This window comes from Bombus pascuorum, chromosome 9 (assembly GCF_905332965.1).
Source record: "Bombus pascuorum chromosome 9, iyBomPasc1.1, whole genome shotgun sequence".
In the NCBI taxonomy this organism is placed as follows: Eukaryota; Metazoa; Arthropoda; class Insecta; order Hymenoptera; family Apidae; genus Bombus; species Bombus pascuorum.
In genome coordinates this window covers 9629158-9646191 of record NC_083496.1, presented here as the reverse complement: position 1 = coordinate 9646191, position 17034 = coordinate 9629158, and the positions used below count along the sequence as shown (strand labels likewise).

At 30.8% G+C, this 17034-nt stretch overlaps 4 protein-coding genes across 4 annotated transcripts in view; 1 reads left to right on the top strand and 3 right to left on the bottom strand.

The window, feature by feature from the left end:
• The window catches only part of LOC132910661 (leishmanolysin-like peptidase), a 214361-nt gene extending 213967 nt beyond the window's left edge, over positions 1-394 (bottom strand). Inside the window, exon 1 of the mRNA XM_060966497.1 lies at positions 288-394. The gene's annotated coding sequence lies outside the window, so the exon portion shown is untranslated. The remainder of the gene's footprint in view (positions 1-287) is intronic.
• On the top strand, positions 130-1479 carry LOC132910695 (EEF1A lysine methyltransferase 2). Its single transcript, XM_060966590.1, has 4 exons — positions 130-272; positions 347-445; positions 830-1245; positions 1362-1479. Exons 1-4 carry the CDS (start codon positions 217-219, stop codon positions 1454-1456), a joined length of 666 nt encoding a protein of 221 aa, XP_060822573.1. The 5' UTR covers positions 130-216; the 3' UTR covers positions 1457-1479.
• LOC132910699 (uncharacterized) lies at positions 1469-6606 on the bottom strand. The gene is made up of 4 exons (XM_060966597.1): positions 6082-6606; positions 5557-5706; positions 4203-4337; positions 1469-4070 (listed from the first exon to the last, which is right to left on the bottom strand). Exons 1-4 carry the CDS (start codon positions 6224-6226, stop codon positions 3994-3996), a joined length of 507 nt encoding a protein of 168 aa, XP_060822580.1. The 5' UTR covers positions 6227-6606; the 3' UTR covers positions 1469-3993.
• A 6690-nt stretch (positions 6607-13296) lies between these two features.
• On the bottom strand, positions 13297-16642 carry LOC132910855 (uncharacterized protein PF3D7_1120600-like). The gene is made up of 2 exons (XM_060966948.1): positions 16498-16642; positions 13297-15811 (listed from the first exon to the last, which is right to left on the bottom strand). Exons 1-2 carry the CDS (start codon positions 16523-16525, stop codon positions 14418-14420), a joined length of 1422 nt encoding a protein of 473 aa, XP_060822931.1. The 5' UTR covers positions 16526-16642; the 3' UTR covers positions 13297-14417.
• Positions 16643-17034: the final 392 nt, after the last annotated feature.

Here is a 17034-nt window from a genome sequence, read left to right as displayed (position 1 = left end):
TTAAAATATAGGTTAGGCTTAGGAGTGAGGTTATGTTCGCCTAATAGAATTCCGCATAACGTAAGTAATTATATGTTCACGTCAAATGAAATTTTAGACACGGGTTTTTGTTATAAATCACTGATTTAATGAAAATACAAAAGGTAACTAGGATTAATACATTTAATACATAATATTACGATTTAATTATAATCTTCGTACAGTCAAAATAAAATCATGACAGATGAAAACATTGAAGAACTCGGACCATCGGATTTAGGCACACTTGATTAGTAAGTAATACATACCGTATTCGTAAATGTGAAACACTCGATAAGCATTACTTTATGTCACAATTATGTTTCAGTTGGGAGAAGATTTATTCAGAAGAACTTGATAATTTTAAGGAACACGGAGATGTGGGTGAAATATGGTTTGGTAGAAATAATACACTAAAAGTCATACGGTAAGTTATTCGAACAAGACACGAAAATTTCATGTAACAACACGAAAAGTACATGTACACAAGTACACGTATATAATGCAAGCACTTTTCACGTAAACAGTACAGTATTTTACTCTTGAGACTGGTGCTGCTATCTTTTGTAAGATATAGCTACTAAAATTTGTATCATTAGAAGGTAATATCTTTAAATCGCTTATATAAATTCAAATAAGATAATTTCTACTTATTTTTATACGATTGAGCTCATAATTACAATAATTATGATAATAATTACATATGTGTATAGTAATTATATAATAGTAGCAGCTCCTATAATTTTATCCATATCCTCGCATTATTGCTTGTAATATGTATTCCTTATTAATGTTCTGTCTAATATTTCAGTTGGATTAGTACGCAATTGAAACTTAACAAAGATGATAAAATAATTGATATAGGATGTGGAAACGGAATGACATTAGTGGAACTTGCAAAACAAGGCTTTGAAAAATTGCTAGGTGTAGATTATTCAGAGAAGGCAGTGGACTTGGCTCGTGAAGTACTGAAGGAAAATAATATGTCACATGTCGAATTAAAAGTTTGCGATATACTCGATTCACAAAATTGTAATTTACCGATTGACTTTAAATTAGTACATGATAAAGGAACTTACGATGCCATCAGCTTACATCCAGAAGATCCTTCGTCAAAACGGCAAAAGTATATAGAAAATATCTACAAAATTCTGTTACCTTCTGGTTACTTAGTTTTAACTTCATGTAATTGGACTAAAGAAGAAATAGAGAAACATTTTCAAAATTGTAAGTTATATTATTATTTGAAGCAATAATTACATTCGTTAATAACGAATTAATCTTTATTGTTAATAACATATATGACAATATTAATAACATTAATATAATTTACAATATTTTAGATTTTGATATCTTACACGTGCTTCCTGCTGACACATTTGTATTTGGTGGACAAACTGGAAACACTGTAACACAGTTAGTTCTCCAAAAGAAATAATAAAAAGATCGATTAACAAAATATATGAAGTATTCCATTTATTTACTTTTTATAATTGACTCGTGTAATCTACAATTAATATATTATTAAGAAGTACGGTGATACATATGTTCAGAATACAGAAAAAATTTATTAGTGCATAATATATTCGTGCTAATAACATATTCAAATAGTGGAGACGAATAGTACAGTTCGTTATTATGCTACTATCAATTTACAAACGTTATAAAATGCTATGCATCATAATTGAAATAAATATTGCTGTCCATTTGTGTTCTGATAAATTCGCATTAACGTAAATTTTAGTATACATGTTATTTAGTTGTATAGTTATTACATAGTTTGTTTCATACAGTCATTGGTACTTGAGGCATTATTGGCATGTTACAACTTTATATTATATGTATTTACGTACGTCTAACTGCTACACTGGGATTATCGACTTAAAATTTGCTAGCTGTAACTAGGAATAAATCATGAACATAAAGGCATTGTTTTTTTTACTTATAGATACTAAATTGAACGATCTGTAATAGTACTTACTATATTCTATTTGATAAAATTGTGTGATAGTAATATCTTAAGTTACAACTTTTTTTATAATATATAGAATGAAGTTGTTATATCATATAAAATTTCATTAGGCACGTTAAATTTTAATAACTGAACTTTTTACAAAATTGAAATTTTAAAGAAATGTTCTTGAAAAATAAAAATTAGTAAACATGAAGAGTCTCAGTGTGGGTGATATAATCAGCTAGGAATCAAGATGAAGAAAGACAAATTTTTTAACTTGAGACACTGTTTTCGTGAAAATTAAATTCGAAAATTTGTCGAATAGATATGGCTATTATAATTATTGACCCCACAAGTAATATGATTTTACTTAACATAATGTAGGATAAATTAACTTAAAACGGAAAATGCAGAATATAGTTTGCTTTCTTTGTTTAAAGTCACATATTTGAGAAAATTGGATTTGAAATAGAAGTGATACTGAGTGCACGTATATATGCTTCATGAATTTTGAAACTCAATTTTCTCGACTACACATGAAATAAAAAAGCATTATTCTCTTCTTCATCTTTCGCATATACGATATAGTGTCTTCCTACTTGATCATATAATCTGTCTTGAGACATCTTGTATATTTATAGTTAGAATTATGTAGCGCCACTGAATCTTTGATACAAAAGGAGTAGATCATAATTTCGCAAATGATATTTAACTGAAATTATATTTTATCATATAACACGATATTATATATATAATTAAAAAGTCAAATTTTTGTATTCTGTAAACTAGTGTAGATCAGCTTAGATTATTCTAGAAATGAATTGACAAATTTTACATGAAACAAACAAATTCTATCATTACTTTCGATAATTTCCAAAGAAGAACTGACTTTGCAGTTTAATTAATATAATCAGAATATCATAAGTACATTATAAAATATTCAAACGAAGTTAAACATAATTATGGTATATATATGTTAATGTTCTATACTCTAAGAAAATTATAAACTTTACATGTACATGCAACTAAATACAACTAGACAACAAATTGCAGAACAAAGTGATCACGAATTAAAATTCTTTACTTATATCTAAGTCGTTGATTCTAATATGTCTCGTGAATTATCTAATATTCTACACTAATATAATTTTTATTGCAAAGTTCCAAGTATTAATTATACGTATAAATATTTAAAAGATAAGAATCAATAATCATAGACATACAATACAGAGATTGAAATTACGATAAAATGTAGGTAAAACATTTTACAAAACCCTACTACAAAGTTTTACGAAAAAATTGCTCTTAAGTGAAGGATTCGTTACATATTCATACTTAAATAACGATATGTTATTGAAATATTTTAATTATCTTTAAGTATCTTAATATACCGTATAATAGACGTTTGCACTATGGAATAAAATTTAATTCTTAATAGTACAAAACAAATCTATGAGAGATTGTCAACATTAAATATGAAATACGTATATTTTAAAAAATTAAGTATTTGAATTATGATAATACATATGTTACTAAATTGCATTACTATTAATTAGAAAATGTAGTGACAACTGAAACATACCATAATCATAACGAAGTTTATAGGACAATTAAGAATTAGAATATATTATGTTTTGTACCTATTGATGTTGCACATATTTTTTCATAAAATGAATTATCCAAAAATACAATAAAATATTTTAAATATACGTAACCAGTATTTATTTTAAATACACGAAAGATGTATTTTTAAACATAATTACTTGCAATGAAAATATAATATATTTTTTAAAGTTATGTCGCGTATAAGTAATTTATTACTTTCCAAGTACAGTTATTAAACCCAATAGTAGTTATGAAACACATTTAAAATTTGTACTGTAATTGCGGTAAACTTAAGACTATTTTCTAACTCTACACAATATGGTATTTTTGGTTGATTCATAGTTTAGAGTTTCAGCAATGTTTTAGCAGGTTTAAAATTTTGAAGAATTTATAAGGTTCGTCTTGCAATATTCAAATTAACAGAAGTTTTGTTTTATAATACTCAATGTAAGTAACAGAAGTGTTGTGTGAAATATGTGGACGGATGAGCTACCTGTGAAAGAAATTCATTGCAATTAGAAACTTTTTCAAGTTACATGTAATTCTTAATTTTGCGATTATGGAAATTTTTGCTTAAGAGATGACTCGATTAACAGATTAAGAAACCAAGAACGTGATGACATACCATTGCAAAATAACACACCCTCTTCGGTATATCCTTCTTGGCAATAGCAACGTTTTCCGGACATGGTATTGTTCCGTTGTATGCAATGTGCACCCTCAATGCATTCAGAATCATCGTTACACGAAGTATGTAACGCTACAATAAAAATATACATTGATCAGGTATCTTATTAATTAGATACAGAAGTGAATTAAATTTTTGCATTTACATTTATTTCCTTAAATAACTGTAAGAGCATTTAAAGTATTATATTTGTAATTATATTGTATAAATAGATTTAAATTAATAATAAGAGGATATCACACTGGAATATGGATACTGACTAATTCAAATTCAAGTGAAATAATTTTCAAATGAATACGTATCAAATATTCTTTTTTAAGGAAGAGATTATGGAACTTGTAATAAGCGTTTGGATAAACAATGTTAGCAATGAATACTTAAATTAAAATATATGTATAATACATTAAATGCGAAATCTTACGCGTGATGACAATTTTATTTCAAAATTTGACAGATTTAATTTAGAATTTCTATAGTATTCGTACACTGTATATCTTAATGGAGTATTATCATTTTGTTAAAATCTTTTGGACTTGCTACAACCAATGTCTATATATTTATATCTGTTGTTAAAGCAGAACCAAATGTTCCTAATCATCGTAAAAAATACATTTAAACTTCACGCGGACGCGTAATTTTCAACCATTGTATTTAGGATAATCCTGTAATCAATGTAACAAAATTTTCAAATTACTTCTCCTCTGATATCGACTAAATTATGCATCTACTATAATAGTTACTAATATAAATCTAAAAACGCTCATTCTAAATATTTAATTAAAATCCTAATACGAAGTAATTCATTACGAATTTAATTTCTTTGCGATTCGAAAATGTAATACGTAATACCTTTAATAGCAATTTTCAACTAATTTTCTAATTACGTGATATATCGACCTTTATGTTTGCATCGTGAAATAGCAAGAGTATATTAGAAAACAAGTAAATTGGTGTTGGGGTATAGCAAGCTACAATGATATTCGTAAAGCTTTCCAATTTGCATAGATAACCTCGGTACTGGTACCAACACCATCGTATGTTCGCATATTGCAAGAGAGCACGTGAGTATATGCAAATGACAGTAGTACCTTGTGTACGAAGAAATTCAATATGTATCTTTCTTTTTTAATTGAATCCAAGACTTATTTAAAATAAATATAACGTAATCTCCGATGCACGATCTTAAATTCTCAAGTGTATAATTATATAAATTAAATAAATAATAAACTCCGTGGATCGTCGCAAATAAAAAAGTTCATGTTTCTAAAAATGTTTAGGAAGAATAAATTACCTTTGAATTTATTGGTACACGCGCCATTAAGAGGAGCGGAATAGTCTCCACAAAGACAACGTGTTCTTCCGTCACGATGATCCGACATACATGTTGTATTTTGGATTCCAGCGCAATCAGACTCCAATTTACATTCTCGAGCTTTCCCGACTGAAATTACAACCAATCCTTATGCGTGAAAGCGTTTTCTAACTTTCTAAATTTTGCTATTTTATTTATATTTGTCTAGAAATTATAGATCTGTCCAAGAATGATAAAATACTTTTTTATAGTTTCTATTTGTTTAATACAAATAATATGAAATACAGCGGTATATACATTCTTTTGGATAACAGTGCTGTAAAGTAATACTTTATAATCGTGCATTGCTACAATTAGCAAGCGGCATCATCAAGACCAATAAGTCACAAGAATTTGAATATCTGAAAAGTTTTCCTTTCAAATGCCTGACAAAAATCGCACATTTTAATATAATTGAGAGAATTGACAGATTGTTCCCTAAGTTAATAAGTCTCTTTGCTTAACCTGGCGTAGGCGGTGGTGGAGAATTTTGGTTCTGCGTTGCGCTGGGTTTGCCGAATGTCGTAAGAGCCCAAGTAAATGATGGTGATACGAAAAACACCAATAGAAGAAACGTCGCAAGTAATTGAAGATCTTTCGTCTTCTTCATTTTCACCGGATTTACTTGTTGCAGCCTCGATATATGTATTTAAGACCCGCCAAAATGCCTATTCAACACTCAGCTTGTTCACTAGTCACCAACTTTCGAAGTTACAAAGTTTCGATTGCAAGACAGAAATCACTCGCTGCTGTTCACCAAGATATCAACCCTGACCGTCTTTTGTTGCAACGAAGTTAACGTCCGCACAAACTTTGCAAATTGCTTCAATGTACACTGATATCTAAATGACTATCGTAGTATCATTACAAGTAATAACGTTTAAATTTGCAAGACCAGGTGCAAGAAAAATTTGCTCGCTGTTGCTTTCAAGTTGATTTTTATTTGAACGGAATGCGATTACGTTCTATTCGAGAACTGCGTGTTACAAGGACGTTGGAAGGCCTTTTAAGCCTTTGAAGCATCCCCACCCTGTACCCCATGTGCTGCCACCACCGAAGTAGAAAGTACTCTACACCAAAACGTGGTTGGCCTACCACATCGCTGAAGAATCGGAGTATGCTTTTCCTCCCTTAAGTTTCGATCGTGGCAGGAGTTGTGGCCAGGAGAAATAGAACGGTTCCGTGCTAGAACAAAGCATCTCAACTTTAACTTCGTCACGATATATCGTACTTTCACGCTTTCGCCAAACAACTGTTTATTACGTTGAATAGATTGATTTTCGATACTGCATATTTTCTGAATATTTCCCTACGTATTTTGGGCTGCTTATTTTGAATTAGAATAATATTTAATTATTTAAAAAATTACCGATGGATTTTTTAAACTGCATATTTGCTACATATTTCGGGTTGTTAAAGTTGCAATTATATCTAATAGATATATGTCAAAAAAAAATTACAGAGAATATCGTCATATAATCGAAACGTTATATAATTATTTCTAAATACGTTAAATAGATTTTACATCGTTATATACAATGATATTTTATAAATATTTCGTTGCGTGTTTCTAGCTATTGAAAGTTAGAATACTAGTTAATAAGTATGTAGTTAAAAATTGCAACAAATATTGTCATGTGACTAAAATGTCAAATATTTCGCTCTAATTATTATTCATTATGTGGTACATCGTTATATGTATATGCAGTTTGTAATGGTTTACGGTATTAATATGGTATTATCATAATCACTTGTGTGTAAAGCGATTACCGAAGAGCCTAATATTGTTATATTTTAGCGGGATATCAGAATTTCAACTTTGTTTGCACCGTGTTTTTCATCCATGAACTGTTAAATTTTCCAGGAATTTTATTACAGTTTATTACAGTAAACGTCTATTTTTATGAGTGGGTTTAACAAGGGATAATAAAAGTTTTCGTCGAACTCAACACGGTGGTGTTACCGTTCAAAAACTGCACATTTTAAGACTCGTGAGATATACTACATGAGCTCAAATTTACAGCTAGACAGGGTCTGAAGAAAACAGAATAAAAGTAGTATAAAAAATCGTTCTGTAAAATCACATAACGATTATTAATGTTTCTTTCAGAGAAAATTATCACATTAACTACAATACAATAATACAATTAATAATTACAATAACTCAAATTTTGATAGCTTTACCGACGTTTGACAAGTTTCCTTAGATGTAGCAAAGGTTAATTTGATAGGGTCGTATATGATAAATGTGAAAAAAATCACAAAGTTTATCACTGTTTAGAAAGAAGTAATACACGAAAAGTCGTGTTTCGTTTTACACAGTCACGAAACCTTAACGGTCATACAACTCCCCTATCCATTAGAAAATCAAGCCTCACTTAAAGCTCAGTATCTCATTTAAAAATGTTAATTTTATTCCAACTGATTTTCTGGATAAAAACTTCGCTTTTGAAGGTATATATAGTTCAACTATATTTAAATAATTCTAAAAGACTGCCATATATTTCAAGATTTATTTTAAACAAATGTTTATGAATTATAACTATAATATTAGGGATGGAAATGTCAAAAATATCGTAATCGATAAAATGAAATGTGGAACGCCCATTTAACTGATCCAGGATCACTTCGCGGTGAATCGGTTATTATCCTGGAAATAGGTGTTCTGGGAATTATCAGCTGCCTACATATTCTTGCAATGGCTCGCGTTAATATCTGTGTATACAATATGAATACACTGCTATTTCACACATTGTCATTTATAATAGTATTAACGAATTGGTTGCTCTTTACTGTATTAACATTGTTATCATGCTTTCGTATTGTTAATAAATTTCTTAAGATTGAGGAAAATACGAAAGTATGTTACTGAAATACGTGAATTTTCATTTGACTACATATATGTTAAAATACTTCTTAACCATTAAATATCTTTTTCTTATTAATAAAAGAGAATGAGACATCAAAATTCGAGGACCTCGACTTAAAGTACCCATTGTATGCAGCAAAATCATATACATAATCTACATACTTAATTTATAAATGCATAAAAATCTGCGGTATAACAATTATAATTCCTTCATGGGACATCGTTGTTTGTTCCCTGACGAGTTCGATAAGTAGAGTTCTACTGTACACTAACGTTAATTCACTGAACACTTACTAGTACACCTAGGCTAGACATAAATGGATTTTGTTACTAAAAATTAAAATTGACATCTACTAACTGCGCGTGTTATAAGGAAACCTAAATTATATTATTACATTATTTTATTAATGTTTATAATTACAGTTGGCAAATGTTTCGTAATGTATGGACAGCAGTGTTTATTATATTGATTTATAATAAATTACAAGGAATAGGCGGTAACACGACTAGCGAATCACGACAACTTCGACTTGGTAGTTCTCCTAACATGATTAACATCCCCGCCCACTTTGATAACTAACAATTAGAAGTTAGCAAGATGGTGGTGCAAATTGACTAGATTGTCAAGTATAATATAGAGATGGAAAGAATTTTCCATAAACGGTACAGGCTCAAAGCGTGTACTCTTCACTATTGCTCATCGTCATGCGTTGCTACATTGTTTTGTTTGTATATGTGACTACTTTCGGTTAATACACCTACTTAATTTTACTTACTCCTACTGGAGTTTGTAAAGAGCAACCAATCGGACCCGAATTTTTTCCGCAGAATTTCTTTCCATCCTCGCGATACCCACGAATCACTCGCGCGCCCTTCCACGAGCTTGCGACGGCTATCGGTATTTAATGTATAAATGTCAGGTTCTGGTACTTTATATGGCATGAAGGAACCGTAACTTTTGTTCTGTCGTTCTTTGCTAGTGGCCTTATCGATAATCCTGTTATCCTTGCAAGCTCGTGCCACAGATGCTAGAATAACGGAGAACTGAATATTCCAAAAGTAACTGAACTTTTTAAGGATAGCAAAGCAGAGGCATTGTTTTGAGGAAAATTTTATTTTATTCGAGACATACTCCTCTTGTTGCGATACAAATTACGCGGCCAATTAATGCGTCGAATAATTATGGCTCTTTGTAAAATTCTTTCGACAAGGTTCAGTCACAGTCTTCCGGATGTCCTGAAAGTTGTCGTTTCCCCTTCGTTGTTATTTAAAGCTGTCGAGACAAGATGAAATTGCACGGTACTGAGTCTGACGAACGAGGTAAATAGTGCAATGTTTTAATTTGTTTGTTTTGAGACAAGCAGTCCATGCAATAGAAGCCGATTTTTCGACGCGTGAACGAATCCTACTCTGATGATCGTTGTTACAACCCTGCTTCTAGTGATATAACCGCCATAAAAATTTGATATCACCACTGACTTTTTGTAATTTTCAGGACTTCGGTTATTTCCCGGAGAAGACTATGTATAAGTATATTTATGGGAAAGGGACGATCAACGAGAACTTCCAAAAAATTATCTTTAATGTACGTCTTCTTGATGGCTAGTTAAGTCCATTAGAAAGTAGCACACTTTGAAACATTGTATCATTAAACGTTAAAGAGGCGTTATTGGATTAGACTTCGCTCTTATTTGTAATCATTGCAAACATTAATTTTTCATCTATTCATCTAGGTATTGGATAATAGTAAATTCCATCTGCTTAACCTTATTAATCTCTGTCTAAGTTAATAATATAATAATTTAAGTTATTTCTTTGCATTTACAAGTTATTACATTTTTTTGATCTTACGATATTTTGTATCGACCAAATTAAACAATTTGCTCTTGGCAAGCGTACAAGGAGTTTCCTACTGTCCTCTATAAATAAAGGAAGTAAACGGTATCAAAGTAACTGTAGCTGACGATTAAATTGGTTTAAACATAGCAAATATGCATGCTCGAAATACATATACGAAAGTTGAGAAATTTATAACGTTGTCCCTACTATCTTATGGTTTAAATTTGCAGAAGTATGTGTTCATGCACGCTAGGTATATTGTACTACCTTCGAGCATCAATTACTCCATACTGTCGACATATCACGAAGATTTCGTAACAGTCGGGCCTGTCTCGTATTTTCGAAAGAAGAAGGTATCGGAAGTGGATCGTGAATATTCACGTGGTTCGTTTGCGTGTTTTATTGAACGAGTAACAATTACCCCGACATGAACAAGATAATTGATTTCTATATAATTTATGTACATTCTTAATAGACATATGTACATTGGAATTCCCGTAACATTAATGTCTAGGTTCACGTGTCTTGTAGAATTGAGAAGAAGAAGGTCACTGAGAGCAGCTAATCTGTTGTTTCTTCCTATTCCAGCTTGTACAATGGACAGCGAAAAAATGCAAATAGAGCAGGGAAAAAGTATCGTAGGATTGGGAAGAAGAAGGTCCCTGGGAGCAGCTAATCTGTTGTTTCTTTCTATTTTACCTTGTACAATAAGAAACAAAAGAATTCAAATAGAGAAAAGAAAAGGAATATATTAGGTCGTCCGAAAAGTGTCTTTCTTTTACAGACCCGTCTTTTACAACGATGCATCTTTATACAAACATGAAACCTAATCTGTCGAACGTTGTGATATTTATTTTGATAGAATAAAATGGATCATACGTAATTCGATAAAATAATATAAAACGGAAAATGTGCATCCTTTATTTCCTTATAAAACGAAAGAAACTTTTCGGACGACTTAATATTTGAAAATTGAAAAGGTGTTGGGAAATATTCAAAGAGGAGAGAAATGATGAGCATGGTTTATTATTATTCGAAAGCTCGTGAGAAAGGCGACCCTTGTTCACGATTGTCCTTCTTTCGGAAAGTAAAGCATAGTAAACTCATTATTTCAAAGTTAATTCAGAAATAGGTACATTTGAATGGTTGAAGCTCAACTTAAGACTCGTGTTACTCAGTTGTTGCATATCGCGCTTAAAACAGAATATGTTAACCTTTAGAACCTATAAAAATAGCAGAATGTCATTAACGAATCAGAATTTGCAAGTGTTGTGTATTGTAATACGTATACCAGATATCATGAAAGCACGCGTAACCCTAAATTCTTAGTTGCTTGACAAACAACCACTGCAATCTTTCTTTCTTATTCTTTGTTAGATTGGTAATGGTAATAATATGAAAAATGTAATGGCAAGGAAATATGTAAAAATATTTCTAGTTTGAGTGCTCGCTATAGTTTCAAAAGAAATTGAATATCTCACGAAATGTTGAATTTTCAACGATATTACAGTATATCTTTTACAGTGTTGTGAATAATTATAAACTCAGATATATTTTCTGCATTATTGTTTCAATATTTCCAAGAAACCATTAATCCTGTCTGGTTATGTCAAGCGAATGGCGAATTATTAATAAATATTATTAGCCTAAATATTAATAGCCTTTCGTAACTGAATCTAGAAGATAAGAAAACAAATTTTCAGCGAGACATTGCTCCTATTTATACAGCTGCCATTACGAAAAACGTGATTTCTAGATTTCAGAATAAAATTATTATTCTGATCAGCATTGAGTTCTGATCTGAACCCGACCAAGGATCTGTAGCAAGTTTTAGCGAGAAAAGTTAACGGGTTCATGAGGAGCCACTTATAGAAAATATCGTTGAACTTACAAAAAAAGAATAAAATTCGCGTGAGCGGATATTATAAATGAAACATTAAATAAGTTAGCGGATAGCGTATCTAACAGATTAATAGAAGTAATGGAAAATGAAGAAAAGTCCACTAGATATTGAACGAAAACTTAACAAAGTAAAAATTTAGCTTATATTTCTTCATACTCAAAAACACAAGTTTAAAAGAAAATTGAATTTCTTGCAGACTTCAAAAGAAGAAAATTTTTGTTTGTTGCATCTTCAGGTTTATTTTATGTTATAGTATGAAATTATATAATTATTTAATTCGTCAATTTTGTTCTGATAATGTGAAAAATCTAGAAATGGGATTGAGTTTGTAATTATTTACGGTACATAGAATTCACAGAATCACTGGTTGAATCAATTTATATAAATTTCAATTGAACTCATTAAGTGCACTTTGCAAGTGTATCGATATACTTACGAGAAAAATTATACCATAGAATTGATATAGAGCTTGTTATACACGTAAAAATCTTCTCCTACGATTCTGTAGTTTTTCCCAAAACCAAGTTATACTCTAGTTCAGTTTCTGAATCATCTAGTATTCTAATGACGACGTTAATATCGAAAGGGAACATAGTATCGTCGAATAAAGAATAAGAAAATACAAATCATCCAGTTAAATTCGTTGTCCCGAGTTAGAATTAATATAAAGGGGAAACAGGAGTGGCATATTTATTTCTTAAGCATAGGTATTCAATTTATAGCGTATCATAAAAAGTTATAAGGGTTATGTGCGTTCTTTGATAGAGATCTCCTTCAAAAAACATGGTTTAGACTGACCTACTTCAGCAGTTCGTAATCGCTGACCGACCAATTGTAATTGCCTATTAGCCGACGTATGGAAACGTTATCAGACTAACTCTGGTGTAAATCGTTACATATTAGCATAAATAAGTTCAAGGCCCATGCGCAGCTGTGCGAATGATGCATTAATTTTTCTACGACATGATTTTGTCAAATAGCGTTAACCTTTATGAATGATATTTGTAATTATAAACAGGTACGTTTGTGAAATAATGAAATATGGACTGAATAAAATAAATATGCGGAATTCAAAATATGCCATGATTTTGTATTGAATATTTATGAATGATGTTTGTAATTATAAAGACATACAGGATTTATTTTAAATAAAATAAAGATTAGGATTCACAAAACATTTTCTGTTTCACAATTGCAATTTCACTCGCGTATCTGACAAAGTATAATACGATTTTCTCAAAGCATGCCTTTCTTTAAAGTTGCTTCTATAAATTCCTTTATAAATAAAATTATAATTTACCAGTTAACAATAGTAATAAATTGACAAACTACAAGCTGTAGATTATAAAATTTACTTTTACGATTTTATAATTTTTTACCAAATAGATTAATCAGATAACACGAAATTTGTGAACTTTCGTTTCTTTTCTTATCCAACTAGGATCGCTCATTCATATTAACTTGTACCTTTTAACTTGTAAAATTCTACTAATAGTATTACTTTAATTCTCTACAAGATGACTCAGAATGTGAAACAACCAAATAAAGTAAAATAAGCGAATAGAATTCACAAAATATTTTCTTTTACAATTTCACTTTTGACTTATTCAATAAGTTACTATAAGTTATTTAAATTAAAAGATTAATTATAAAATGATACACAGAAATACGAAAGACATCTTTCCAAATTATTGCTATACTTTTACGATAAAAATCGTAACTACGGGTTGCTCCTTCTGTAACCACGACAAGAAATTACATGAGATTATTTGTTGAAATTTTCTTGTATTATACAGAATGCTCCGTCAGCATTATCCACCTAAAATATCTTCTTTATTTCAAATAATGAATGAAAATATTACTGATAAAAGTAGTAATCGTTCCAACAAAGACATAACATGAGGAGATAAGTAAATTAGTTCTCATTTTTAATAGAGAAAATATTTATTCTTTTGAGTTTAAATTCAACAAGATCACGAATCCTAAATATAAAACTTACTTTAATATCTATCTTATAAATGAAAATTGATCTCGAGGTCTCCTTTATTCTGCCCCATATAAAGACATTGTTGCTACTACTATATTAGAATTATTTTTCAATTGTTATATGAAATTTTTTCGCATACTATTCCTCATAACGAAGATATTTCAAATGGACAAAATTAGTGGGATACCCTGTACAATATTTCGTTACAAAAATAAGTACGGATCAGAACTATGTTCTACGTCGTAGGTACCCAGGTAAGGATACTCAGGTATATATGGCACTGCATCTGTTTTCTCTAAATTTGAAGATGGTTCCAATTTTAAATAAGGTACATGTCTGTAATCGAAATCGTCCAGTCCATCGTCGTAATCTATTCGAAGCATATCACCAGTTCTTTCAAAATGATCATCATATTTATCAGTGAAGTGTGAATCTTTTGATGTCCGGAGCATAGAAAGCATTTTCCAATTTTTTTTAAAATAATCATCATCCACAATTAATATCGGTGTTTCGACATTTTCCAGAATTTCCGGACTTTCTTGAATTCCTGAAGCACTTTGCTGGTTTTCTTGATTTCCCAGAGCATACAGATTTTCCTGACTTGCATAATTGTTCACAATACCCACATTTTTTTGAATGTCCTGATAATCTTGGTTTTCCCGATTTACCTCACTTTCCAGAATCTCGTCATCATCTCCAGTCTCCCAATTTTCCTGATTTTCCAAGTTCCCCTGGGTATTTAGATTTTCCAAATTTTCCTGGCTTTCCTGATATACTTGACTTCCCATATTTTCCTGATACCAATTTTCCTGATTTCCCAGGTACTCCCAATTTTCCTGATTTTCCTTCTCTTGATCTTCCTGAATTTCCAGATTTTCAAACCCATCTATAGGTGTATAGATCGATCCACTTAATACTGAATCATCTTGCAAGTTGATGCTGCTATCGGTGGTGTGATCTTTCATAGGTTCTGTCTTCATAGCATTTTGTAGTAGTAACGAAAGAAGCGCATAATATTCCGAATTTGCTTCTTTCCCATTTTCTACTTGTTTCGGTTCCTCGGTTATACTGTGATCTTGTATTTCGGAATAATTATATACAGTAGTATCTTTGTCTGATTCATTAATTTCAACGTCTTTTGCACTATCAACTTTCAATACAGACGACGATTCACTGTCTTTTGTTGGAAAGTCTCGATCGGGTTTTGCTATCGGTATAATGTCGTGTTCTTCATTCAAGGGCTGTTCTCCTACATGTCCTATTGGGTTCGTCAATACCACTTTATCTTCCGATGTATGCGATTCTTCGGGTGCAACAGTACTTTTGTCAAACATCGATTGTTGGCCGAATAAATTTTTTGATTCTTCTTCTCGAATGTTGTCTATAACCTTGGCTTCCATCGAATCAATATGATAACTTTGCCATATTGTGTAAGAAGCCCATCCGACAAACAGTAGCAGTTCCAAGTACAGGATTAGTTTCACGCATTGTATTATTTGTTCACACATGTGGTGTGTGCTCACGGGTTTCAAATATGTAAAACTTTTCTTGTCGGGAATTGAACTTCCATGTCCCTCCTCCACACTTATAAGCTTCTCTGCGATAAAAGAAATAAAGAGATTAAGTTGTAGTTTATGTGTTGCTTTGAGCAAGATCGACGACAACGAATGAAAGTGTCTCTAAATAGTCAAATATAATTAAATAATAACTGATGGAGTAAAATCACTTATCCTCTGCACATTCTCTTAGCAAAGTTCTAATGTGCTAACGCTTTAAATTCGCAATTCTTGGATGACATCTGTGCACGTTATTAACATTCAATTCATTAAAAATGCATATTGATATGCTGAGATTAGAAAGAACGCACTAATACATGTTCGAACTTTGAGGTTTTTCCTTCTAAAGAGAAGAATTTAATTCCTGAGATAATAACTATATGTGGAATATGCAACATGTTTATGTATAACACTAGGTGTAAGTACAACGTTGACGTAAGTACAAGTTTAAATTAACATTTATATGAAATTGAAATGGAATATTTCTCTCGTTCATTAGAATGTCACATAATAAATTGTAATTTCAGTTAACCATGATCATATAAAAAGATTGCTGGATGGTTCAAAGTGATTTTTCATAAATATTTCTATTTCTCAAAAAAATCCTGTTTTACAAATTATGAAACAAAGAATTAAAACAACTATGCAAAGATTAATTAGTTACATATTGTAAAATTTACATATGCACGCGTAATGAAAACAATAAATATAAAGAGAATAAACTTACCATTACTGATGCTCCACTGTTCCTTCATGATGAACGATCTGCCATAAACTAACTATTGAGGAAGAAAGAAAGAACATTAAATGGTAAACGCAAAAGTACAAATTAACCTCGACCTGGCAAAGTTTAGTATAAAGAGAAATAAAAGGTCGCATCAACGATAAAACTTAGTCTCCTACCACAAGTTTCATACTACGAGGAAGATGTCCATAGGTCAAGACATATCTCCTATAGGTCATCTACAATTTTATGCTTGTTGTGAATAAAGAAACCTGCTTTTGTTTTGCTAATTGTTTTGCTAACTGTTTTGTTGAATATGCATTTCCTTAAATTATACATTCTTGAACACAATTCTAAAACAACGACATTTTTTATCAGATTTGAAACTAAAACGATTCTTTATTAATGTACGCACAAAGGAAAGAAATTAAAGTTATATAACATCATTTTGACGCAGAATGTGATATTACATTTTCGTGACGTTGCGCTGTAGGAATAAATTCATCTTCACTTATTACGTAAACTGTGTTCCAGGAAAAT